General features: G+C 48.2%; 1 protein-coding gene across 3 annotated transcripts in view; it reads right to left on the reverse strand.

Annotated features, from left to right (window-relative positions):
* The window catches only part of LOC100576129, a 211,643-nt gene that overhangs the window by 5,563 nt on the left and 179,139 nt on the right, over positions 1–26,941 (reverse strand). For all 3 annotated transcript variants that reach the window (XM_006565569.3, XM_003250637.4, XM_006565568.3), the window contains 3 exons: positions 10,227–10,482; positions 3,072–3,183; positions 42–383 (listed from right to left, as the gene is read on the reverse strand). In XM_006565569.3, coding sequence (XP_006565632.1) covers positions 42–383; positions 3,072–3,183; positions 10,227–10,482 — 710 coding nt within the window. The remainder of the gene's footprint in view (positions 1–41; positions 384–3,071; positions 3,184–10,226; positions 10,483–26,941) is intronic.

Raw genomic sequence — 26,941 nt, forward strand, 5'->3', positions numbered from 1 at the left:
ACAACATTTACAATAAGTTATTTATTAGATTCGAAATTTACCCGCGACGCTGGGATAAAGTTGAAGCAGGGCGTCGAGCAGCATCCCCTCGTGGAACTCGCCCACATCGTGATTCTTGTCCCTCCTATGCCTGTCGAGGCTTCTGGGGCTTTTCCCTCGTCTCTCCCGCGGTGGCCTGCCACCGGCTGGACAAGTGCCCCAGGCCGGGCCCGTCGAGGCCGTGAGCATCCTCGCCTCGGACGGTTCGCCGACCGACAGCTCGTCTTCCGCGAACTCGTCCTCGCTGCCCGGTTTCGACGAGGGCCGGTGATGATGGCGGTGATGATTGTGCAGCCGATTCCGCGCGTTCAACTCGCTCTCCTCGTCCGTTTCCGGATGGTCCCCTGGAACGGGATGAATAATTTATAAGTGCCGCGGCGGTGGCCGCGCGCCCGCCAGCGATACGATAATTAATTGGACAGTTCGTTAATTAATTAACAGACAATCTCTTTCGCGTGTCAAAGTTACGATTATATCGGAGTGGATGATATCGAATCGAATCGACGGGGGGGGGGGGGGGGGACGTGCTTTCAATTTTCAGCTTGTGAATCAGTGTCAGAATTAATTAGTTAGAGAGATCCGTCCACGTTGTCGCGGTCGTCGTTTCATTTAAATTCGTGCTCCAACTTTGTCGAGGTGAATGGCGAACGGGGAGGGAAGGGAGGGGATGTATGGGACGATTGTTAAGTGAAAGTATTTCCCACGGAAAGGGAAGCGCGCTGCCGTCATTACAGTCGTCGAATACAACGAAACAGGAAGAAACAGATGCTTGGATGGCGCGATCGATGTCACGTTTCCAATCGCGAGCTTCCCTTCTTCTTCTTTCTCTTCCTTTATGCTCTCCAATTTCTCTCTCTCTCTCTCTCCTCTCGCGATCGCGCAGGATACATCACTCGAGAATAAACTCGATTTATTCATCGGGGTCATTAAAAAAACAAAAAAAAAGGAAAGCGTGGTTACGCGGTCGGTTAAAAATCAAAACTGCCATTTTATTCGCGCGATGAATTTATTTTTTTTCCATCGGTTCCAATTATACACGGGTTCACCCAATTTCACGTTTCGATTCTTCCCCGACTCTTTTCTTCTTTTCCTTTTTCCCTCCCCCCTCCCTCTCCCCGTCTGCCATATTTCGCGTAAAAATGGAAAACAACATGGGAACGATAAACGCGCGGTTCGATAAACTTTCGCCTCTCAAAAGGGAAACTGGCGAAAGAGCGACGCATTCGATTCCCGCATGCATTCACCGATGATGCGGGAATCTCGAGATGCATTTTGTCGCGCATTTTGTCATACAATAAAGAAAGAGAGAGAGAGAGAGTGAAAGATCGAACGAGTTATTAAATACAAAAGGCGGTTAAAAGAAGTTCCAAGTTTATCGGATCGGTTCTAATCAACGTTACGACTCCTCCTGTTTGACGACGATCCCTCGAGTCTGCAGAGATGTATCGTCCTCGCTTCGTTTCAGACGCAACGTCTTTTATTTATACGGGGAAGGGGAGAAAAGAGAAAAGGAGAGATAGAGAGGAAAGAAAAGGAAAGAAAAAGAAGAAAGAGAAATAGAGGGGGAAAGGAAAAAACTCGAGGATGCTTCTCGGATTACCGCGGTTGCACTTTTAATCTCCGTTATTTTATATCTTCCCGTATTTATCATCGGTTTAAACGATACCGAGTAAACTAGGATTTCCCGTGGGAGCGAAGCTGAATTCCGCGAGGCGAAGTGGAATTTGTTGGCCAGCGAAATCATTTAGAAACCACGAAATATATATATATATATATATATATATATATATATATAGTACACACATAATACACATACGTTTCCTTTCGTATACAATTGCGCAGCAATGTGTGTCAGTCCCGTACGCGATTCGAAGCTAAAAAATTCCCCGAGAACTCGAACCGATGAGATTCGAGCCAACTTTCTTTTACCTTTCTTTTGGAAAAGCGGATAAGAGCGACGTTAACAAAGACGAATTATCGCGTGGAGGGTATATATATATACGTTCTCGCATAATACTCGTATAATCGGTGGTTGAAGCGAGGCGCAACGAACCGGGTATTCGATTACCGCGTCCCCCCCTCCGTCAAACGTCGAAAGTCTCATCACCATGCTAATTAGCTATCCGACTAATGGGGAATATAAGTCAGAGGTCGTGTCGCGCTTATCTCCTTCCAACCAAAGGAGGAGTGGAAGGAGGAGGAGGAGGAGGAGGAGGAGGAGGAGGAGGAGGAGGAGGATCGTCACCAGGAGGGTCTCCGGGGCTATCAAGATAGGTCGGTCGTGAAAGGAACAAGATACACCCGGGGAAGAAGATGAACAGCTTCCGATTCCGCTCCGGAGAAGATTAGACGCCGGACGGCCAACTTCATTCGTCCGAGCGGAGAAGTTGGCCGAATTAATTGGGAGATAAGCGGGCGGGAGAAAAAATGACGAGTGGCAAAGAGAGAACGTTGAAAGTTGGTCGTTGCGTCGTCGAGTCGTGTTGTTTTCTTCCGTTTCGTCTGTTCGGCGGGGAGGGACAAGTTTTTTTTGGGGGAAGAAGAGACTTTGGAAGACTTTGGAAAAGTCTTGCGAGAATAGGGGGTGAAGTTTGCTTCCCGGTGGCCAATATTTGGCAACTTGGCGGTTTAGCTCAGGAGTTAGGGAAAGGTAAATAGCGCGATTAATCGAGAGGCAAAGAAGAGAGGGAAAGAAGCTCTGGTTGGTGTTAGCTGAGAACGGCAAAGAACACCCTTAGGATTTAACTCTTGCTTAAGCTCAATCAAATGGGTTAATCGGGGTTCACTCGGATCCTACCTACGAGTTCCGCCTGGACCGAGCTCGAGCCTGAGGATCGCTCGCGCTCTCAAAGTCTTCACAGCCGAGTCTCATCTAGAATGGAGAGCAGCGTGTGGTTTGGCGTTCATATACGGGAGGAGGAGGGAGGGGGAACGTTTTAAAGACGTTTTATCCGTGTCGGCCCATGTGCAAATTGGAATGTTGCACTCGAGCAATCGAGACGCACGTTTGATCGTTGGCCGGTATTACTCACCGTTGCTGAGCTCCTCGTAGACGGGATTGTAGAGATCCTGCGACGTGTACGGATCAGGACCCGGGCTGCTGCACACGAACACGCCTCTTCCGGTATCTTTCACGTCCAACATCTGTGTGTAACAATGAAAAATTAGGTTAGAAACGTAACCACGTTTCTTCGAGTTTAAGGTTATCGCGGTGAGGACGATTTACAGCAGAATCGTGCGCGAAAGAAAATAATAATAAGAAACGGATGTTTTTTGAAATTGTTGAATAAATAAAATGGAGGAAAATAAATAAATCTAATATCATCGTTCGCTACTGGCCGAAGGAATTGAAACGTCAGAACAAATTTCCAGGATATTCAGCTGAAGAATCTTTGACGATCGTTAAGTGACGAATGCGAATTAAAATTGCGCAGTAATTTCGAGGCGGAACGAAAGTTGGAGGATAGAGAGAGAGAGAGAATTCTGGCGCGCTTTCATCGCGTTCCCGGCCGACGATTAACTCGTTCCTGCCCTTAAAGACCCTCGAGATTCTCGGCAGGGAGAAAGGTGTACCTTCGGGCGAGCCTCGATCGCGAAAACGCTGAGTCGGCGCGAACGAAACGTGGGAACGAAACGAGAGGGAGTCGTAAGTTAATCCTCGAATCGTGGAAAATGCTGGCTCGAGTAATAAGGAATCCGATCCTGACACCAGATTTATCGAAGGCTAATTTTTAATTTTTCCCGACTGTATCCCGACAGAAACCGCGTAACCCATCGCGTTTCAAAATCAACGGCGGAAACGAGCTCGAAAAGGTTTCAAAGGTTTTTTTTGAATTAAATCCTGACCGGATCGGCCGTCGACAGAATGGGATTAAAAATTCAACGAGATGATTGATATGATACAGCGCGATTTAATCCGTGCTCCTGGTTAACAGAGATACGAGGCGATCCTAATGCAGAGATCTCGTGACAGACAGCTTTCAGAGCTATTTTTTTTTTTCTTTTTTTTTTTCTTTTTTTTTTTTTTTGCACCGATGAATTCGCCTAATGAGTCGTCGCTTCGCGTTAACCGGGAGCTGAATGACGTCGAGCGGTATCGGGGAAACGCGACTTTTCTAAATGAAATTTTTTCTCTCGCAAAAACTCGACCTTTCCTGCCGCCGCTTTTCACAGAAATAGAAAGAGAGAGAGAAAGAGAGAGAGAAAGAGAGAGAGAGAAAGAGATATACAAGAACGATCCGGTACGAACGAGTGGCCCGAGGGGGTTCGAATCGCAACTTTGTAATAACGATCGCGTGAAAGGGGACAGTGAAGGTTCGAGCATCCATGTTCCAACTAAACTTCCTGATAAAATTTGGCGAAGCTGGTTCCCTTGGCATACGTGCGATACGCAACGGCAATCTTCTCGTACGTATCGGGCACGGGACGCGTGCAAGATTGGAAATTAGCGGTTGACAGGGTTCTTCGCGGCAGCGGTCGGATGCCCGTTATCCCGAAAATTGGCTGGCAATTTGGCGAAGAAAATGGAAGGGCGTAGAACGGCGCTCCTGCAATCGGTCGCTCTCGTTCCCGTGACCCCGAAATCGGCGAAATCGAGTTTAGACTCCCCCGGTAATCCGGGGGAGTCACGAGGGAGCCAAGGCAAACGAAACCGTTCGAGCCACTATACTTCTCCATCCCTCGAATTGAAGTCCCGCGGGCGGCCCTATCAGCCCACAAAGGAGGATCACTCTATTACTTTTGCTTCGTTTTCGCCGCACTCCAAGGCTTCCCTTCCAGTTCCACCCTCTCTTGCTTGTCTACTCGCATCTCGTCTAATCACGCGTCCCCCTTCCCTTCTTCTTCCGACCTTCTTTCTTTCGATTCGGGGCTCCCTCCCCCCCTCTCCCTCGATAACCCGATTATTCGCCCCTTTTTTTCCGCCAGGAAAACCTTTCTTTTCCGTCGGTTCAAAGATAACAGGGCTAGATTGGAAGCAATAGAACATCCTCTCGTCGAAATTCGCCTCTATACGCGTTGCGCGTTCCTTCTCTCGTGCGTTTCAAATTCGTTCCTCTCCGTCCTTTCCCGACTTTCATCAAACAAGTCACGAAGGGTGCGAAGAATCGGCTCGCGAATCTTCTCTGCGAGGATCGCGATTGCATTTAACGGAGGGCGCGATCGTGATGCAGCGATGAGAGACGAGCAAAGGGCGAACGCCTGGAGCTCTTTGCTCTGAATACGGATTCCGATATTATCGCCGTCGAAAGAGGATCACTCGATTACCCCGGCGTCTCGTTTAGAAACGACGGACGAAGGTAATTGTCGCCCTTAGCGAGTCACGGCTACCCTCCCAATCCACGTGCCCTCCAGGCCTCTTTCCAACAGCGGGATCGGCCATTTCCTCCCTCGAATCCCGCGAATTTCGCGGAACTCCGTCGTCTACCAAGTTTGCCGAAATCGCTCGCGAGAATCTTCGAATATAGGCGAAACGACGATGGGATACGCGCGAGAGGATTCGAAAAGAGAAAGTAGACAAGCATCGCAAGAATAGAATAGCTTAATAGTTATTATTATTTTTTGAGAGAGAATAAATTTCCCTCCAGCTCGACTCATTCCGTAGTACGGAGGAGGGATCTCTTCTGCGAAAAGAAAAGAGAGAGGAGAGGGGGGACGAAATAAAAGGAGGAACAATTACGGAGGAGATGGGACGCGATAGATAAAGAGTGAAAGCGGGAAATCTAGATGAAACCGCGGAGGCGGAAAAGAAAGGAGGGAAGAGGAGGAGGAGGAGGAAGGAGAGGGGGCCGGGAGAGAGAGCGAGATTGAGATAGAGGCTTAAGCCCATCGTATCCAACAGCAGGAAGCAATATGTCCGTTCCGTAATAGCGTGGAGCACGGAGGTTAATGGGTTGTCCCTAACGCGCCTAACCTGCCCCACGTTTCCCCACGTGTGTCTCATCCTACCCGTCACATTGTGCCCCGATAACGCGCCCCCTCTAATCGACTAATTTACCGCCTCTCTTCTAATTACCGGATACGCCCGAAGAATACGACGGTATCGCCACGTCTGATAATTCTCCCCCTCCCCCCTCTTCTCATTTCCCCGATAACGAATCCAATAATTCAGGGGCCACGCGTCCATTAATTTCGATCGCTTTAATCATCATCGTACCGCGAACGGACGTCGAAGCATTTATCGATCATCGCGCGAAACGCGACTTGGAATACGTCATGCGTGTCCCTCGAATCTTCGGTGTGTGTGTATACGGATTGAATTGCGCGAATCCCAATTGCAAGCGCGCGTGTATGTATGTACACGTGTGTGTGTGTATTCTCGAACGAGAATCGAGTATCCTGGCCAGGTAATCGTAGAACATACGGGCAGTGGATAGTTGGCGATGTCATGGTCACGGCACGTTACCGTAACCTGCTAATTGTTAGTTACGTTGACAATTGCATTAGCTTCCTAAGTCCGGATCCCTCCTTTGCCCGCCCTCCGGCCATCGTTACATCGGTGTTGCAGGCGCTGGCGCGGTTTCGTGGCGCCTAACGACGTGCCAGGATATGGATTAGAGCGGCGTAATTGAGCCACACAACAGGTGGGATAGGACAGGAATCGGGCAGGATACGGCTTCAAGATTGGATATTTATCGGTTTATCCGGCGAAAGAACCGAGACGGTGGGGGGGAAAATCGATCGATTTTTAGCGATCTCTTCGGCTTAGCTGGCGACTCCCTTTGCGAGTCGAGGCTTCTTCGAAACGTGACGTCCGTCTTTTTTCTTCTTTTTTTTTTTTTCCTGCGAACGGCATCGCGCTCGACGGCTCGGAAACAGCCATGGCCCCGTTGCTTAACGACGCGTCGCGACATCGACAGAGGGGCCTGGTGATCGAGACCGACAACAGGTGGACGTGTTTCAATTCGTTCGATTTCGAACCGAGTATTACTTTATTATTCGACGATTCAAAACCGACTCGGGAAGAAATCTCCGAGGGTTGGCCCGGACGAAGCTGGATCGAGCTGCAATTTTTACGACGTTTTTTTTCGGACCCTGCTTACCGAATTATACCAGAGACGGGCACGAAGAGGGAAGAAAGAACGGAGACTTATTCGAGCAATTAAATTACGTTCGAGGGAGAGATCGTGCGGTACGGACTACTCCATTTGCGAAATTACAGAGCTTCGGGATTGCGCAATCGGATGGAGAGGTGACGCGGCACAACTGCTAACTCGTCAATCTTTCTCTTGATTTCTCCTCGTCTTTTCTTTTCGTTTCGTTATTTTTTTTTTCCATCCATTCCTTTCTCTCTCTCTCACACACACATACTCTTTCTCTCTCTCTTTCGTTTACGCGCGGGAAATCTTTTCACCTCTGTATCTTTCTCCAAAAAAAAAAAAAAGAAAGAAAAAAAAGGAAAACCGAACGTACATTTTTCATTCCCTTCATTTAAGAAAAAGTTTGAACACAGAAGTGGTTATTCCGTGTCCACGTGTGTCATTGTGTTACGGAGGAGACGATAGGTCCGCGTGAAAATATTATCTTTTTTCTTTTTTTTTTTCTATCAAACTTTCGTTCTCTTTGCTCGTCGCGTTTTTAATTAATATCCGCCCGTTGGAAAAAAATTTTTCATCGTCAAACGAAAAAGAAGAATCCAGCGATCTCTCGATCTCGATCTTTATTTTCTCCTCGTTATATACGCTCGACGTAATATTTTTCTCTCGCATTATTCGAGATAATCGCGTTGTTTTTTACCGAGGGATGCGAGGGGATGGGATGGGATTGTGGACCGGGTCAATAACCACTCCTCGTCAAATTTTTCAGTAAAGTAATTTTATTTTCTCAAACTCTCCTTCTTCTCTTCCTCCCAGTACTTCAATATTATACACAGGACTTTCTCCGACTTTGCCGGATCTCTTTCTCTTTCTCTCTCTCTCTCTCTCTCTCTCTCTCTCTCTCTCTCTCTCTTTCTCTCTCTCCCTTTCTCTCCCTCTCTCTCGCGCCTACTTTCTCGCCGTTATTTTTCTTCCTTTAATCCTACTTTCTCGAATACCCGTCCGGAATTTATTTACAAGACACAATTACCGTACACCGGCTACGGTAATGGAATACGTAAACGACAATAATAAATAATAATAATAATAATAATAATAATAATGATAATAATAATAATAATTAATCTGCGCGCGACTATAACAACTAATCGCGATAATCTTTTGTCTTGAAACTTTTTTTTCTCTTTTCTTTTCTTTTTGTACAAACGAGAAACATAAATGTCCGATATAAATGTCTTCTGATCTTCCCTCGGGGAGGGTTGCTACTCCTCACGGGCAGTTATCGTTTTAATACTTTATATTAATCACTATGCGACTCTCTCTCTCTCTCTCTCTCTCTCTCTTTCTCTCGTCAATCTCTGTCTCACTTTTGTGTATATTATTTACAATATTCCAGTTGCACGATCTAATTTTCTATTTACAACCATGGAGTGCAATCTAGAGTGCCGTGCTCGCACAACCGAGAATAATTATTTTGTAAGGCCACTCTCGCCTTCCCACATTTATCCCTCGAACCTTTCCAATTTTCTTCTTCTTCAACCCTCTCCCCCTTTTATCGCTTCCTTTTCGTTTATTCGAACAGAAGAGAGATTGTGCAAGCACAGGCCGCGTTAACAAAATAAATACTGACTAGTCCGCGCTAGTGTCTTCGCCTCGTCCACCCATCGAGCAAGATGATAGCGAGCAAGAGGAACGAGAGTTTGCATCGAGAGTGATCGATTGCGATCGAGAAGAGACGAGATCAAGGGCGAAATCGCGCTCTCGCTCATCGTTGGAATGCAGAAAAAAAGAAAACAACAGGAAGAGAAAGACGCGTTGCTCCTTTTAACGCAGAGATCTCGAAAATGGAGAGACAAAAAAAAAAGAAAAAAGAAAAGAACGCGAAGGCGTCGCGACTGTTCGAGAAACTTCCCGTCCGTCACCTTCGTCTCTGCTCGCTGAATCCGAAAAAAAGACACTAGTCTACCTAACCGCTAACTACACCGCCATCGTCACACGGAGAGCGTAGCCGGCCGACGAGAATCTTCGCTCTCGTCAAAGTCTCGTCGATCGACGCAACGACGCGATCGTGGCCGAACGATATCACGGGATATGTAAATCGTCAACCTGCCCCCGTTACCGCGCGGCTATTTCGTACTGGAAGCAGGGGGGAGGGGGACAGAGACATCCGAGACGGGGCAGTCTCTACGAGAGGACGTCGCTCGCGAAGGACGTGTGTCACGTGGCGTGCACGTTGAGATATACGTCCTCGGGCTTGCTCAGAAGGTTGTGTATCTGCTGCATCGTGCAAAGCGGACACACCTCCTCCTCGGTGCCCTCGGCCACGATCCTTCTCGCAGTGCCCGGCGCTTTCCTAGATCCGGTGTCCACGATGTACGAGTAACCGTCCGAGTCGACCGAGCTCGACCTGTTCGCCGTACGAAACAACGTGCCCGCCTTGCCCTCTTTCGTAGTCGTAGTCTCCGTTCGATCGAGGCCCACCGTCGAATCGTGCCTCGTGGACTCCGGATCGGCGTCTTTGAAATCGATGTACGAGTACCCTTCCGAATCGACGGACGGCCGCCTGCCGCTCGACACCTCCTCCCGGGAGGACGACGCGACTCTTTGCGCCCGACCGATCGAGGGATCGAGGGAACAGCGATCCAAGGATGGATTTTGGAGCTTTTTGGGCCGGTGGGTGGGCGTGATGGGAAGACGGGAATCTATCGGTCGGGGGCAGGTGTCGGGCAGGTAGTCGGCCTCGATGGGGGTGGTCGAGACGGGGCAAGGGATAGCGGAGACGGGGGGAGGCGTGGGTGGCAGGGGGTGGTGGTGGCGGGTGGTGATCAAGGCGTTCTGATTGGCCAGCAGCAAGTGGCTGTTGCGAAGAACGTTACCCCCGTTCCGTAGGAGCGGGCTGGTCGCGGCTGTGCATCGCGAGGAGGGCGCGTGGGTGGCTATCGAGAGGGGGACGCCTTGAGATTTGGCGAGGAGGGCGCGTGGCGTCCGATAGCCGCCCAACACGGCCCTCGAGGGCTTGTCCTGGACGCGGAGTATCGCCCTCGGGTCCCGGTAGTCGAGATAGTCGAGATGATGAGGTGCGGGGGCGCGAGCACGCTGCAACTGCTGCGGTTGTCGTTCCCTTAGGCTGTGTCGTTGATCGGGATTTCGTACCTCGATCGTGGGCGCCTGGCCGGGGTGGTGGCTGGGCAGGTGGTTCTGTCTGTGATGCAGCTGCGAGTGCGTCACCGCTTCCGGCAGGTCCTCGTACAGCACCGCGCCACCCGCACTCCCGCTTCCGCCGTGCGGCTGCCCGTCGGCCAACGCTCGGCTCCGGCCACCGGCCGCGGCCGCGGCCGCCGCCGCCGCCGCCGCCGCCGCTCCCGCTGCGCTCTTGCACGGTAACAGGTTCTGTACTTTCCGCTTGTGCCTGCAACACACAACCCACGATAACCTTCGTTAGCCGTTGTCGAGAATCGGCCGACGATCTGATCTTGTCGCCAAAAGAAAAATTTAACTATGTATCCGTCTTTAATGGAATTATCTCTGAAATTGGCGAACGAGATTAGAGTGTATAAAATTTGATTCTTTACTCTTTAGAGCGTACACAGTCGCAACCGTTTATTCCTATCCGAGGAGATGTTTTAATTTTTTCTTTGAGTCGATCGTTCGAAGGAAAACCTTGAACGGTAATAAAATGACGAAGAAGCCCTTCCTCCGACGGTCGTAATAATTCCTCGGAAACGGAAAGAGATTCAACAAATTTGCCGTGGCCGGGTTAAAAAAAAAAAGACAAGACCGAGGAATTCGTTCCTCGTTAAAGATACTTCTATTACGGGAACAGGTGGATCCCGTTTCCCGTCTACCGTTCGGAGAAGCTCGATTCGCGCTGCTCCGTCAATCTCTCTGCGCCTTCCTCCCCCTCCCTCCCTCTCTCTTTCTGAAGGCGCGCTCCAGAAGAACACGTGGAGGAGCGAACCGACCTCTGCCTACTAACGTTAGTACGTTGATAGTACGTTCCCGTAGGTACGTAGCCTAGGCAAAGTAGTTTACCCTTCAAGTTTTAATTATCTAATTAACTCTGTCAGTTCGATAATATTTGCCCGTGTAATTAAACCGCCAACTAAGGTTAACAACTTGTGGCGCGGTTCCAATAGTAGGTCGTGGGTGAGGTGAATGGCTCGGCCGGATATCCGTTTGTGTATTACGCGAGAATAAATCGGGGAAGGTATATAACGAGCGAATTAATTGCTGAACGAGCCTTCATTTTCTTTTCCCCCCTTCTCCTCTTTCCCTATCTTTAAACATCGATCGTGCATCGATCGAAAAAAGGGGGAAAAAAATACATCGCGTACATCCTCGATAATCCTCGAAACCAATTCGAGCCGGCCGCGATTTTGGCCTTAATTCGGGGAACGATAGTTAACCGAACCCTCGGGTATAATGAAACGCAAAAGAGAAGAGAAGAGAGGAGAGGAAACGAAATTAGTTCGACGAGAGGTGGTCGAGCCTTGAAAGATTATCCCGAGCTCGGGCAAAGAGCCAGTTACGTCGTAAAACAGGAGGCAAAGGAGGTTTGAACGAGGAGGGTGGAGGACTCGACTTCCGGTTCCGGAGAACTCGTGGTAACCAGAGAGAGAGCACCCGCAACATCTCGTATCTCGAACGTTGGTGGTTTGATGCGCTCCGTGTTTCACGGTCCACGATCCGAAATCATCGCGGTGGATTCACGGCGGGCTGAGCCTGGACAGAGGGTGAGAGGCGAGGGCGTAAACCAGGTATCCTCTCCCTTCTGCTTCCTCTCCCGGCAAGATTTCAATTTGCCTAATGCCGCCGACTGTCAGACATAGCGCGACCGCACTTAGCGGTGCTCTTAACGCGCGCCGACCGTGAACGGAGCTCTCCTCCTCGCTGCATTGCCGCACGCACGCACCTCGAACCGGATATGCACGCTGGAAACGATGGCCTCACCTTGCGCCTCTCGGTTCTCAATCTCTCGCTTTTTAACGCGCTTCCCTCCTTTCGTTTCTCTTCCTCGTAATCGATATCAAGTTCGAGTTCAACTCGAGTTTCGCGTGGCAATTTTTTTAAACACGCCAATAGGCACTAATTCCTCGAAATGGTCGAGCTCGAGAGTGTCTGGAAATATTACACGATGGTTCGAGGAAACTTTGGACGCGTAAAGCGAGGGGTGAGTGAGTCGTAAAGCGGGTATCACATGAGAGACACTGGCCCCGTTCAACGTACCTGGAATAGGCTAGTCGTGTTCGTGATCGCGTACCCGTGTGCTAAACATGGTATCGCGAGCTTGCGGTCGTATAAACGGACTATAAAGCGCTTTGTGGAGTGTCGACCGAGTGGAACACGCGCGCGCGCGTATTCGTCGAAGGTCTTCCTCCCGCCGCCCCTCGGTGATCGCGATGGATACGCGTATATTTTCGTCTCCCTCTTCGTTCTTTTTTATTGCTTTTTTTTCCCCTGTTTCACACTCGAGTGAATCGCAAATATTCCACCGTGTTTCTCGACACCACGCGATAATTAAAATGATCGAATTTTCGGGATGGAGAGTTCAAGGGGATGTTAGTAATTGGCAGCCCATACAAGAGGAACCGAGTTCGTCCTTGGGGAAAATGGAAGAGCAGCATGGGGATCGTTCCTGATGAATTTCGAAACTTTAGGTGTGTTTCTAATCAATCCAGTTCCGGCCGAGGTATATATCTATATGTATGTATATATATATATATAGCCGAAATCCATCCCTTGGCTTTTGTGTCCTGCGGTTTCTCCTCCATATTTCCCTTCAGATATCGGAATGATCTTTCATTAACTTGGACGTCTATATTCGTACAATCTCTCCATTTCTCTTTCACGACGACGCTTCATCGGCCATTTCCTAATGGATTTCATTTAACCGTATCGGGGAGGAGAGGCCAGCTCGCTTCTAGGCGAGAACAGGCACACCACCGGCGGGAGAAGAGGGAAGCAACCGAAGCTCGAGGAAATTGTAAGCGACCAAGAGGCGTAAAACAAAAGAGAATTGGAATAAACGGGTTCCTAACCCGTTGCGTAAGTAAGACGCGGGCAACGTTTCGTCGAAGCAATGGGCGCGATCACCTTCTTCCTCGCCTCGATCCTCCTCGCTCCGTTTCTTCGGAAAGCTGCGCTCCGAGTTGGACGAACCGAACCAACTCGGTGAATAGGTCGTTTAAGCCGAGCTTTTAACTCGAGCTAATTAACTGCCTTTTCTGTGTTTCTATCTGGTTCCGACGCGTGCATCCGGTTATCCACCTCCTTTCCTTCCCCTCCCCCATCCTTTCGTTCTTTCACAGCTAACCTGCTGGTCGTTATTACGCGTACATGCATCTACATTACTGTTATTCGACGACTTTCTCGTGGAGAAAAGGAAATTTTCAAGGGACGGAATATTTCTGGTCGATGTGGATATAAATGGAATAAGAGGAGGAGAGGAAGAAGAAGATGAGAATGAAAGTTGTCCTTTGTGAATCTACGCGAGATCGACGCGTTCTCGACAAAGCAAATCAAGGTGTAACAGCTTTGGAATCACGTTAAAGGATGTTTGACCGCGCAATTTATCCGAACGTGTATATAACGCGTGCACGTAACCAGAAGCACGAACCGGTTAAATCCGAGAGTGCTCGTAGCTCGGTGTAGCGACCCTTGCCGACAAGCGCATCGGATTTTGAAGTTTACTCGCCGCTACACAGTTTCTCGTAAGCTTCTCGAAACTACAAATTTTGCATATCAATGCGCATGGATACATCCCCATGCCTGCCGACTCGATAAACGACTTTCTACCACTATCCCACACCGATATCCTTTTACCCTTCCCATCCACCCCCCGGATTCTCCATTCCTTCTCCCTTCCCGGTCGGTAATATCGTTGCCTTCCTGATATTCCTGAATATATACTATACATTCCCTGTCTCCACCCCTTCTCGAGCTCGAGCAAGTTTTATATATATATACATATACGAATAACGCTACACCCACATAGAAAATTGAATCGAGCCACGCTCGATCGAAAAATAATCTCGTAAATCTCTTATTAAAAAAATTCCTCGAATACAAAGTATCCATTAATAGGGGGGAAAAAAAAAAAATAAAGAAACTTAATCAAGGGACGATCACGCAAACGATTTATCAACCTTCAAAGTTGTTCATGGGCCCCTTCAGGAGGAGCATAAATCCCGTCGATTTATCTCGGCGGGCACGATATACACACACATATATATATATATAGAACACCGTGGCGCAAAACCAAATCCAACCCCCATCCACACAGCCCTGTTTGTACAAGCAGGGATATTGTTTTGCCGCTATCGCGGCCACCGTGGAACGGTACACACCGTTATCAGCAAGGGTTAGCATAGCGGAGGCATTATTTCCGTCCGGTCAAGTGACCTCCCACGCTTTGGTTATCGGCCACCAACCGATCCGGATCTCCTCAACCGTCTCCGTACCTCTCTCTCCCCGGAGAATCATCCATGCATGGGCGATCCCTTTATAGGAACGGGATGGCAACGTGCAACCACCCGAACCGCCGTTTTCTCCGACGATGGTTAGATAACTCGATGGATGGGACAAAGGTCGGTGTGGAAAATCGCGAATCTTTCCCTCCTTGCCTTTCCTTTTTTTTTATATATATATATACAAGCAACCAATGTTAGTTTTTAAAACTAACTTAGAGAATCAAGGAAAAAGTTCGAATTTCGGAATTTTCGAAGCTGTTCCAAGTTGTTTCGAAGGAACGAGGCTGGATGCCCTTTAATATTTAACGCGCCGACGCGAGAATCTGTGCCCGCCTGAGAAAAAGGTTAGGGTAAGCCGATGAAAGTCTAAACGGGGGAAGAAAGTAATCTCTCTCGAGAAGGGAGTATATATACAGAGTAGGCGCGTGTGCAGGTGTGCACGTGCCGCAACGCGCGCCGCTTGATTGAAACACCGCGAACATTTAAATTGCGAAAGTTTACGAATAAATTTGCGCGCCGAGCCCTGTTTCTTCCGCGCCCGAGTTTACCCTCCTCCCTCCTCTCCTTCTCCTTTTTTTTCTTCTTCCTCCTCAGATTTACCTAATGAGCGAATAGCACCACCGCTCTTCTCTCCGCAAAAATCGTTCCTCCTCCGGTTCGACCTCCAATTTCTCGACTTTTGCGCGGATGTAACGACAATCCACCGAGAGAAATTGCCTCCTCGATAGATCTTTATCTATTCCACCATTCGATTCGATCGGATCCTCAAAGGAAGGCCGTGCTCTCACAAGGAAGAAACGTAGCGGTCTATGACTAATCCGATAGAAGGTGATCTACGGGTAGGCTGGTTCGAGGGTCATCATTGAGGATGGCGGGGAAGTTGGCGGACGGGAGTTTGCACCGGCGAATAAGGAAGAGATACTAGGAAGAGGAAGGGTGGTTAGGTGGGTTAGTAAGTGAAACGGAGCTTGATTAACCAGCCGTCTCTGACTGAGACTGGCGAGTTCGAGTTCGAAGAGGGAGGGAGGGGGAGCTCGAAACACGAAGGACGGAGGATGGCGTCGTAATGACTTCAAAGGTACTTGGGGGGGATCGGGGAAGGTGTGCAGTCACGTCAGACGTCTCTGAAGTTGTACAATGTCCCTCGAGTGGATCCCACTCGGCGCGCGCCAACCGCATTATGCATTACCAGAAAATCGGCACGTAGATGTGGTGGAGGATCCTTTGACGGCACGGCAATAACGTTTCGAGATGGATATCTATCTCCGATATGACCAAGCTCGAGCTCGCTGCTGGAACAGCTCCCACTTTTAAATCGAATTCGACCGATCTTTGATTTCTTCTTTTTTTTTTTTAATAAGAGAGAACATCTTCTCGAGACTTAAGACCTTAAACGAGAAACTCGAAATATCCATCCAATACATGGTATTTTCGAGGGGAGCGAGAAAAGGATGATCGAGAGGCAGGGAGCAAGAGGTCACTGTTTGTCGTGGCTAAAAGCATCGGCGATATTATATGGATGCAGTGTCGGATGTCTAGCTCTACGTACGTTTCCAGGTATCCGATTACCGTTTACGTCCCGAAGGAGCATCATCCTCCGATTTCGAAGGATGAAGAACGCTGAGATTGCGGCCACGACGAGTTCCTTTCGCGATCCACCGCTTTCGATCGTCCAACATAACTCAACGAGAAAAGAAAGATTTTTCTTTTGAAATTTTCCTATTCCTCGTGAGATTCCTTGTTTTCCTTCGATCTCTGCGCTTTCGCCGATATACACAGTCGATATCAGAGGCGAGAAGATCCTCCTCTCGAAAGGAAATTAATAAAAATCCATATAGCGCATATCAACGAGGGCGAATCGATTTTTATCGCCGTCGGATTAGATGGATTTTCACGAGGAACGATTCAATCTCCCTGTCCGGATGGGATATGGGTCAAGGGCCGTTGGAAGGGAATTCGTATTTCAGGAGCATCACGTTGACGTTCTGGCAGACTTTAATCGCATCTGCACCGTGCGTTCAACGGCCTGTCACTCGTCAAGCCTCGAATTCGATTTGCTCATCCGCCCTCCTCCCTTCACCCTTTCGTCCCTCTCTCTATCTCTCTCTATCGCATCATCTTTGTCCCTTCGATCACGGAGAGAGAGAGCATTCTCTCCGATTCCGGTTCGCGCTGAATATTCAGGAGGCGTTCGTTCGATGGATGGCTTAGCGGCACGATAAGAGGGGAAAAATTGGGAGGAAAAAGAAGGATAAAGAGGAAAGGTGGAAGAGGGTGGAAAAGGAGGATGGCGTATTATTCTTGGGAAGGCGAGGAAATTAGCTCTCGCCAGTTTTAATATCCGTTTTATTTTATTTCCCGCCACGATGCTTGGAGACTCGTTATTCTCGCGCGCCCCCCTTCTTTCCCTCCCTTTTTCACACTTTTGTCGCGCGTCTCGGATGTTGATCGCTGCAAGGAATGCACGGATAGAGAAGAAATCGGCCCAGTTTCCAATTTTCTACGCGATTGTTATTACCAGATGGAAATTTGATCTTTAATTCGATTTATTTCTTTTCTACCTCCGTCGATTCGATTTTCAAATATGCGCACGACGAAGCGCAAGTGCCCTCTCCCTCCTCCAACGTAAATTCGCGAAATTAATTTAAGTAAGAAACGCGGAGATGGGCTGTTCCCTCTCGACGTCGTTTCAGTCGCTTGTATTTCTTGAGACTACTAAATAGACCGTAACCAGAGAGAAAGAGAGAGAGAGGGGGAGCAAGTTGGACGCGCCGCAACAGAGGTAAATCACCTCTAAATGATCTTCCTTCTCCGTCCGTCCCTCGCTCGGCATCCGCGAGGGCATCCGGCCTAAATGACGATCTCCTTTGAACGAGGTCAGGTACAGACTCTGCCATGGCTTCTCATTATTGCTACGTGAGGGAATAATTAAAGCGACGAGAAGAGATTAAGAGGCTCGCGAGTATCACGGACCCTTAAACTCGTCCCGTCGAGAATTTTTATCTTCGCCATCTCTTCCTCTCCCCCCTTCTCTCTCCCTCTCTCTCTTCGCGAATCGTCACCCTCTCGAGGCGGAGTGCGGAATTATCGCTTTGTACTCTTGAGCACACTCCCCGGAAAATCCCGACATTTTCGACATTGTTGAAACAAGTTATTAACCCAAAAAGCGGAAACGATTTAAACGTTGAGAGTTTATCGGAGCGGGGGAACAATGTTGGATGGGAAAACTGGTTTCTGCAAAAAAAGGAACTGCTGCCTTTCATTTTTTTTTCCGCGACAAGCGGAGAAGAAATCGAGCAAATCGCGTGGATGTGGAAGACGAGTGGCCTCCTCCTCGAGAAGATGATTCGAAACCGAGTTTGAATTCGATTTCTTCCTCTTATCTCTTTGGTTAACGTAATTCCGTTTACGAAACTGCCCCCCATATTTTTCCCCATCATCCATCTTTCGAGAGAAGTGGCGCGTTTCACCGGGAAACGGGGATAATTTTGATAATTTGAACCGGTTAGATCGAGGTCCTTCCCTGGCTCAGTATTCCATCCGCCGCAATCGCCGCCAATGAGCTGCAACAAGCAGCGATGTAATCGAATTCTATTCGAAGCCGGCGCAACGGTATTAATTGAATCAACTAACTTGCCAAAGAAACTACTTCCCGTCAAATTTCCATTTGTCGCGCAGTTGCGGTCCGCGTAAACGCGTGCGCGCGACAAATGCCAATTTTCCGGCGATTCGCAACTACCGTTAATCAACGTCCTATATATTACCGAATCTAAATCGAATAAACTCGTTACTCGGCTACTTGTTGTACCAACAAACCAACCCCGTCTCTCTATAATATCCCCTTGATGAACCGATCCTTCCTTTCATCCATTACTCCCCCGATTCGATTTTCAATCAAACCACCTCCCTTAAACTGCGTTGCGTTTAAACCTCCTCGAGTCGTTTCTTTTTCTCCCGTTGTTACCGATCATCTACTCGCAATAAGAGAACCCACCATCCCTATCTAATTGAACCTAAAGGGAGGCAGACCTCCTCCAATACCCGAAGGAATTCCACTCGGCCGGAAGACGGTGGTTTCGGCTCCTGTCTCTGTTTCCTCCATTTGGGGGAAGGAGGCTGGCTCGAAATTGGCGGCGATACGCCAATAATTCGCGAAATGCAATTGCGCAGACTTGGAGGATTACGGGCATACAACAGGGGATACGCGGGAAGGGCATTGGGGGCTCGGCCGCAGGCCTGCACAAGACTCTGCGGTCCGGCAAGATCCGCTCCTCTCTCCCTTATCACGGATGCGGTTCCCTCGAGTGCGGTTCGCATATTCGACATAGCGCAACTACCGGCGTAACGTCGCATTAGAGGGGGGCCGCGCATCCACCGACTAATCGACGCCGGTCGGCTCGGATATTAACGGAGAGAGCGCCTCCTCCCCCCGCTGTATTAACGCAGGAGTGCGGAGGATGGCCTATCCACGTCGGCCGAGCGTGCACTCCGCGCGAGATATGCGCGCGGACGAATACCATCGTTGTGCATGCAACAACGTCCTGGCATAAGCGGTTCCCTCCTCGCCGTCTCCGCGGATATATCCCTGAATACGTCCATGAATATGGATGGTCCTCCCTCGGATGGTGGACCCTGATCGAATCCCTCTCCGTCCGATCAATCCCGCTTCCTCTCCTTCCTAGATATATATATATATATATATATATAGGACACGTGGTGTCTATTTATTGGTTAATAAAGTTTCGAGTCTTGCTTTGGATTAAAGGAAGGCAAAAGCCCTTATTATTTGAACTGGCGCCAAGAATTGTATTATAAACGAACATGGTAACGTGATTCGAAAAATGGACTGAAATGAAACTCGCTTATTTGAATATTCTGAGGATAAAGTTAAAAGTAGCGGAAATGGACGAAAGAGAGGGGAAGGGAAGTCCTTCTCGTCGGATTTATTTAAAGGAAGGATTTTATTCTGTCCACTCTCCACCCTTTTTCTAATTGTTTCCTTTGAACCCTTCGAAGAAAGGTTTAGCAAATTCATAAATTCATCTCGCGAGGAAAATAATCGTATTTAATAATCGTACAAATACCACAATGCGACAATGTTACTGTACGCTTAGCCTCGGTTGAACGAACGACGTGCGCCGTTTCCCAGCGAAGATTAAACACAGATTTTCTCAACTCCTCAACGTTTCTCGTCTCGTTCCGTTCACGAGCGCGAGATAATAATCTCGAGCACCTTAGCCTACATACGCGATCGTCGTGACGCCTATTCCGCCTTCCTATTCCGCAGGAATAGGAAGAGAGAGAGAGGTTTCCTTCTTTCACGAGGCACCACTCCACGACTCTTCCTCTCCCTCCCCCTCCTCTCCTGTGTGCGTTGTTTCGCGCGCGCACGATTCTCTCTTTCGCGATTTTCCTTTCCCCCCAATTACGCGAGTCGTGAAAAAGTGCGGACAAAAAAGTCGCGGGCGGGGTGAACGACCGGCAGCGCGAAATCGTCGAGTTCACGAATGAAAACGTAACGAGGCGGGTACACACATTCACCCTCCCCTCCCTCCCACCGTGTGTGAATGGGGCGAACGCCGCAAGAGTCACAGGTGCGCGGGAATAAACAAGGGAAAGAGGGAGGGGTTACAATTTCGGTTGCGACAGAGGGGTGAAAACGAGGCGAGCGCCGGTGGAAATCCGAGGCATTTATGCCCGTGGAAACGAGTCACTGCCCCTTGCAAATGAGCCAGGCGGAGGGAGGAGGAGGAAGAGAAGGGTTGGCTCGAGCTGTCTGGTATTCAACGTCGATGTACGCGAGGAGAGACAATGACGATGACGTAATTATAGCCAGTTAGGGTAATATCCCAGGCTGTGAAACTGCAATGGTGGCTGTGGGATTAGGAGGACTCAGTCCGCCGCATCTCCCTTGAACGTTACTCCCGGTCAGGGACTCTCGCGCGTCTATTCTAGTTTGCAATACTACGTTCGCGCGTATACATTCCGTTTGTATCGATCGAGTTAAAAGAGAGTCAGAGAGAGGGTGAGCGAGGGAGGAGGATTGGACAGGATCGAGTAAACGAATTGCAAAGTTTATTCGTACTCTTTCAATTTTTTTAAAACGATTTTTCTAATTTCGGATGCAATTTCCCGATCTATCGGAGAGACGATTTGAGAGGTACGGTTTGAGAGACCCTGGCCTGGTCTCTCAGCTCGCATTCACAGGCATATCACAGCGAGAATGGAATTATGTCTAGTCGCGTAACCAATGGAGGAGGAATCCGACGGTGGGCCAGGACTACGGTTACAAAGGAAACTGTCGGAATGCGACTGTCGGCTATATAAGATGCAACGGGAATCCAGGATCCAAGCGACGGATGCAAGAGCATCGAGATTAACCGATCCCTGTTAACCGACTTGCTCGATCGAATCCTCTCGTTTTTTTCTTTTCCGATCGAAATGAAACACGTAAATGGAGTTTCGATTCGAATATCGAGGGTGGAAAGGAAAGGGCCGTTGCCAGGCACGATTACACCTCGATTACAGCTCCGTGTCTAGAAAGTGACAAGCCGTTCAAGGGATCGTAACCTTCCGCGACACCTTCCTTTCGTTTGAATCCACGTCACCAACACGTAGATAGAAATCAAGGCTGGATCTGTCTCCGACGTCTGTCTGCGACGACGTTGGAGCGATCCTCGAGGGCGACACTTTCGCCGCGTTCAATGCTGCCTCCTTGCTCCTGACGGCCTGTCATCACCAATTATAACCCATTCAGGGCTTGCACGGGTTAAATTACCCATGGACCTACCGTTTCCCCTTTGCACCGCCGCCTATATATATATGTGTGTATGTATATATATATGCAGAAACAACGAGCATGATTCACCGTTCCCCGAACGCGGCATCATCCGACTTCGGCCGAAATTATCGTGATGGATGCGCCGGCTCGACGCGGCGCTTACGCGCGTGCAACCGGACTTGGCTGCGTTCCGCGACCGTCTGTCTTCTAATGGCCTCCCCCGAGACCGGTCACAATGGGCCCTTGATTGCAACCAGCCTCGAAAACAAACGTAAGCGAACAAAATCAGGAGGGAGGGGAAACACGAGGAATGCGGAAAAGAGTTTTTAAGAAACCGCGGTGCGGCCAAAGCGGGAAATTAATCCGCGAAGGAAAGAATAATAGTTCGAACTCGAGTATGGCGAGAATTTTCGTCCTTCATCGTCATCGAGTGAATCGAGAATAACTTCGAACAGGGTCCTTGATTGCAACGAAATCGTGGGAGAAGAAAATCGAGAGATGCTGCGAAAGTGAGAAATTAATCCAAGAACAAAGGAAGGAATAAAAATAATTTAAACTCGAATCTGGCGAAGATTTTCGTCCCCCGCGTTATCGTCATCCAGTGAATCGAGAGTAACTTCGAATCTTTAATTGCAAGTCGAAAACAAAGTGAGTAATCATAAAGTGAACAAAATCATAAAAAAAATCGAGGGATGTTGCGAAAGTGAGAAATTAATCCGAGAATAAAGGAAGGAATAAAAATAGTTTAAACTCGAGTATGTCGAGGATTTTCGTCCTTCACGTTCATCGTCATCGGGTGAATTGAGAATGACTTCGAACAGGGCCCTTGATTGCAACGAAATCGTGAGAGAAGAAAATCGAGAGATGCTGCGAAAGTGAGAAATTAATCCGAGAACAAAGGAAGGAATAAAAATAATTTAAACTCGAATCTGGCAAAGATTTTCGTCCCCCGCGTTATCGTCATCGAGTGAATCGAGAGTAACTTCGAATCTTTGATTGCAACTCGAAAACAAAGTGAGTAAGTGAACAAAATCGTAAAGAAAATCGAGGAATGCGACGAAAGTGAGAAATTAATCCGAGAACAAAGGAAGGGATAAAAATAGTTTGAACTCGAGTATGTCGAGGGTTTTCGTTCTTCACGTTATCGTCGAATGAATCGAGAGTAACTTCGAACCCTTGATTGCAACTCGAAAACAAAGTGAATAAGCGAACAAAATCGTAAAGAAAATTGAGGGATGTGACGAAAGTGAGAAATTAATCCAAGAATAAAGGAAGGAATAAAAATAGTTTAAACTCGAAGATTTTCGTCCTCCGCATTATCATCATCGAGTGAATCGAGAGTAACATCGAACGGGGCGTTTGATTGCAACTCGAAAACAAACATAAGTGAACAAAATCGTGGGAGAAGAAAATCGAAGGCGAAAGTGAAAAATTAATCCGAGAAGAAACCGCGAAGGAAGGAATAAAAATAGTTCGAACTTTAATATGGCAAGAATTTTCGTCCCCCGCATTTCGATCACGTTATCACAATTTCGAGCTATCGAACGAATACGAGAGAGAACGTTTTATATATATATATTTCGTTTAATTTCATCTCGACTCGATGTTTCCTCTTCACCATCCAAGGTAAAATCGGCAAAACGAAGCTTTGCACCGCCGCAGCGTAAATACGTATCCCGAAAGATTTAATTCCAAGGGGAGTCGGGTCTTTCTCGAGAGACGTTTCGCCCCGTTTCTTACACCAGCTGCGTTCCCCGGTAATATCCGTAAGTGCATCCCGCGATTTTCCTCTGCACGTGCACTTCTTACCAATGTCTGTCCGCCCGTGCACCAGGAGCCAGGATTCCCCCTCCCCCCTCCCTCTGACGGAGAGGGATGGATGGCGCGCGCGCGCGAGAAAGAGGGCGGAAGAAAGGAGCGGAAAGCGTACTTACGCTCCCAAAGACACCCGAGGCGCAACGTTAACAAGCGACGACTCGCAACGACTGCAACGGTCGTCGTCGTCGTCGTCGAGCAAAACCGAAGGAAACGAAGACACCCCGCGAGGCGGAACTAGACCGGAGCCTAGCCCAGACACCGGCCACTCTACATAATTGCTAGCTATTGTGCGCCCGCGTTTCCATCCCCCCCTCCCGAGCGAGAGTATTTTTCACCACCGACATCCTTGCGCTCCTTACGGGGATCTCGTGACCCAGACAGGGATATAAGGGAGTAGATTCGAGCTGCGAAAATGTCAAGGTAACGAAACTCGTCTATCTACAAGCTGAAATTTCACGGACTACGGACAAACATTTGCAACATTTTCCTACTACGACTTTCTCCGCTTTGATAGTTCTTTTTTAAGGGATAAATTGCTCGTAACGTGAAAGATATGCTTCTCCATTATCTCCAAGCGTTTCGGTCTCCGATATCGTCCTTTAAATTTTCCACCCCTTTGCCCGAGATATATATATATAAGGATGGAGAGTGAATTCGCGAAAATTCGAAATAAATAAATTCGATATCGTTCTCTCAGCAGTTGAAAATTCTCTTCTCCATTACCGTTTCTCCATTAGTGTTTCAGTCTCCGATATCGTCCTTCAAATTTTCCACCCCTTTGCCCGAGATATATATAACGATGAGGAGAGCGAATTCTCGAAAATAATTCGAGTAAATAAATTTATCGTATCTCAACAATTGAAGAAAATTCTCGACCCCGATGGACCATGGGGTATAATCGGATTTCCACGAGATGAACGGGCGCGGGAAATGGAAAGGTAACCGCGTTGTTTGCCGTGCGAAATAACCATCAACAATACAACAACAAGTCGAAGCTGTGCTGAGAAACGAAGAGAGAACGTGGAAGAAGTGGTCCGTGTGCGATGGTTAAAGCGTCCCGCGGTTCTGACCCGAATGCGGAGACAAAGCACGAGCCGAAAAGGAGAAAGGGAGAGTGGCCTTTCCTCTTACCAATTCCCATCGTCTCTGAGAGAATCTGTGCCACGGAACGTAAACAACGCAACTGAAAAATATCGTCGAATCGACCATTTCCTCCTCCTTCCATTCTCTCTCTCTCTCTTCTTTCCACGAGTGGTGTATCAAAGCTCGGATTCTCGTTCCCCCCCATGTTTATCGTTATTGCCGAGCGCGCGATTTCTGCCTTCTGGGTGGATCGAAGATTCGGATCAACGAGTACGCACGTCGTCGAGAGGAAGGAGGAGGGGGGAATGGGGTTGGTTTCGCCGAAAGGTTTTAACCCCTCGCGCGCGATCCCTCTTTAAATCCGATTTCCAACGAGATCCGCTCTCCTAGGGAACGAAGGCCGTGAAAGTGAACATTAGTTATCGACGAGGGGGAAGGAAGGAGGCAACGTCTAATCCGATAGGGGATTAATATTGCCTTCTGCGAGCCGCTTCGTAGATCGTAATTCAAAATTCCGTGTCCATAGATCGATTTACGACGCGACGAGACAGGATGGAGATTTGAAATTAAGGAGGAATTTAATGGAGTCGATGCTCGGCTGAAGTTGAAGGCTTAAGCGTTGCTGTTTCTTCTTCTTCCTAAAAAAAAAAAACTACGGAGAATCAATTTTTTTTTTTTCCAACACCGGAATGAAACAAGGTTTCTTCTCTTCAGGTAGAAGAGGATTTGAACGGTCGTTGAACGCAACGTTTCCGCGGAATGGAGGCGTTTTTCGAGGATAGCTTCTGTCTAGACGCGGTTCTATCCCGTAAGGGATAGTTACCGCAGAAAAGGTGAGCGAAAGAGGGGAGGGGGAGCTCGATAGTCGGGCGAAACGGTGAAAAATATGGGTTAGATTAGGCGAAGAGGTATTGCCGGGAGCATCGTGGGGAGGGTGACGGTTAAATAAAGGCCGTGGGATCTCCCCCGATCCTCCTCTACTCCTGTCTGCTCGCCATGCTTCGACGGAGGCATTTCTTTCAGATTTTAATGCTCGCTCCACCGAGCCGTTCCTCTTTTCCGGGATAAGGAGAATAAACGGGGGGAAAAAGGGACCACGCGCGGTTATCGGATACGATCCTCGAACGATCATCCGTGGAATGCGTTTCCGCGTGAGACAAGGCCGATACAACGATAATAGGCAGGGACAAGGGGGGGTTGAGGTTCGGTCAACGACATCGCGCTAGAATGGAAATTATCGGGGATCGCCGATGTCCGGTAACAAACTCGTTTCTTCTTCTATTATTAGTATACGTGTTGCTCCTGCATGGAACGCGCGCTCTATTATTGAGAAAATTTTTGCTATCGATCCACCGAGGGAATATGGAATATTTATCGGAGGAGAGTGAATCTAGAAGGGAAATGGAAACCGAATCGTCTTTGTCGTGGATAGCAACCGTTCTCGGATTACCGAGAAGAAATACGTTCTATCCATTAACATAACGAACAAAGGATACACGGAATTCGAACACGGATCTTTTCCCAATCGTAAAAATAATATAACCAACAAACGCGAGTGTTTTCCCCCTCCCCCAAGTGAAATCAAAGATCACGATCGAACGACGATCGACAAAAGCCTCTTTATCCAGGCGTGAAACGGTTGCAACATTTTCCCTTTCCACAACGTGAAAGGGAAAATTCGCCCACGAAGATCGAGATCGCGCGTGTCTTTTTAATCACGATCTCGCACGAGATGTAGAATCCGTAGTGTATAAGCAAGAGAGAGAGAGAGAGAATCGTTCCGGGCAAACGCGGAGAACCAACACGACCACGCATAGTTTGTATGCTAATCAGAGCCGTGTTCGGCTTCCATCTCTCCTCGCGTATCGGTCTGTCCTCGTCCCGTCAGAGGGATACGCGCTCGTCCCATCCTCTCTCCTCCCCTCGGCTTCGATGCTATTTCCTGCTCGACCCGATGCGCCATCGTCGCAATCGTTCCAGCCAATTCGCGATAATTCGACACTGTTGTTTTAAACGCGAGCGGGACAGACGGGAGAGGTGTGTTCGTCTTTCTCGATCGCCGACAAATTTATTAATCGACGTAATCGAATATCATCGTTTCGATTAAATTCCTTTTTTTTTTTTTCGAAAATTGTGATTTATTTTTTTTCCCTTCCTTTTTTTTTTTTGCGTAGTTTCGATAGCCCTCGAGCACGATGGAATTGTTAACGTTCAACGATGATGATGAGTTGAACGATTCGTGCCATTCAAAAATAGACAAGTATGCGGATTATAAATACGCGCAAGCGAACAGTATCGGGCAAAATTTGTGAACCCGTTACTCTTTTATGATTAATTGGTTCGATGAATTTATTAAAGGGAGAAATAATTTGCAAATTGTTTGTAACAGTGTGATAACAACGAAAGAGAGATAAGCATCAAATATAATTTCGAAAAAGTAATAATATTTCTTCAAATTTGAATCGACGAAATATTTTTAATCGCGATTGATGAACGATACGTCACGCGGTGATAAATGTTTGCGAACTTTTAATAATTCGATAATTATCTATCGATCAGATTAATTACAGGCACGTAAATAAGGGTAACGACGAGCATTGATACCAATTATACAATTGACGTAACAATCATGGATCTCAAAGGGAAAATGAGCCAAGGAGGATATAAATAATATCCAACTATAGACCGGCCGGACATTCTCGACTAAATTTGTTACC

The sequence above is a fragment of the Apis mellifera genome, linkage group LG5, assembly GCF_003254395.2.
Source record: "Apis mellifera strain DH4 linkage group LG5, Amel_HAv3.1, whole genome shotgun sequence".
In the NCBI taxonomy this organism is placed as follows: Eukaryota; Metazoa; Arthropoda; class Insecta; order Hymenoptera; family Apidae; genus Apis; species Apis mellifera.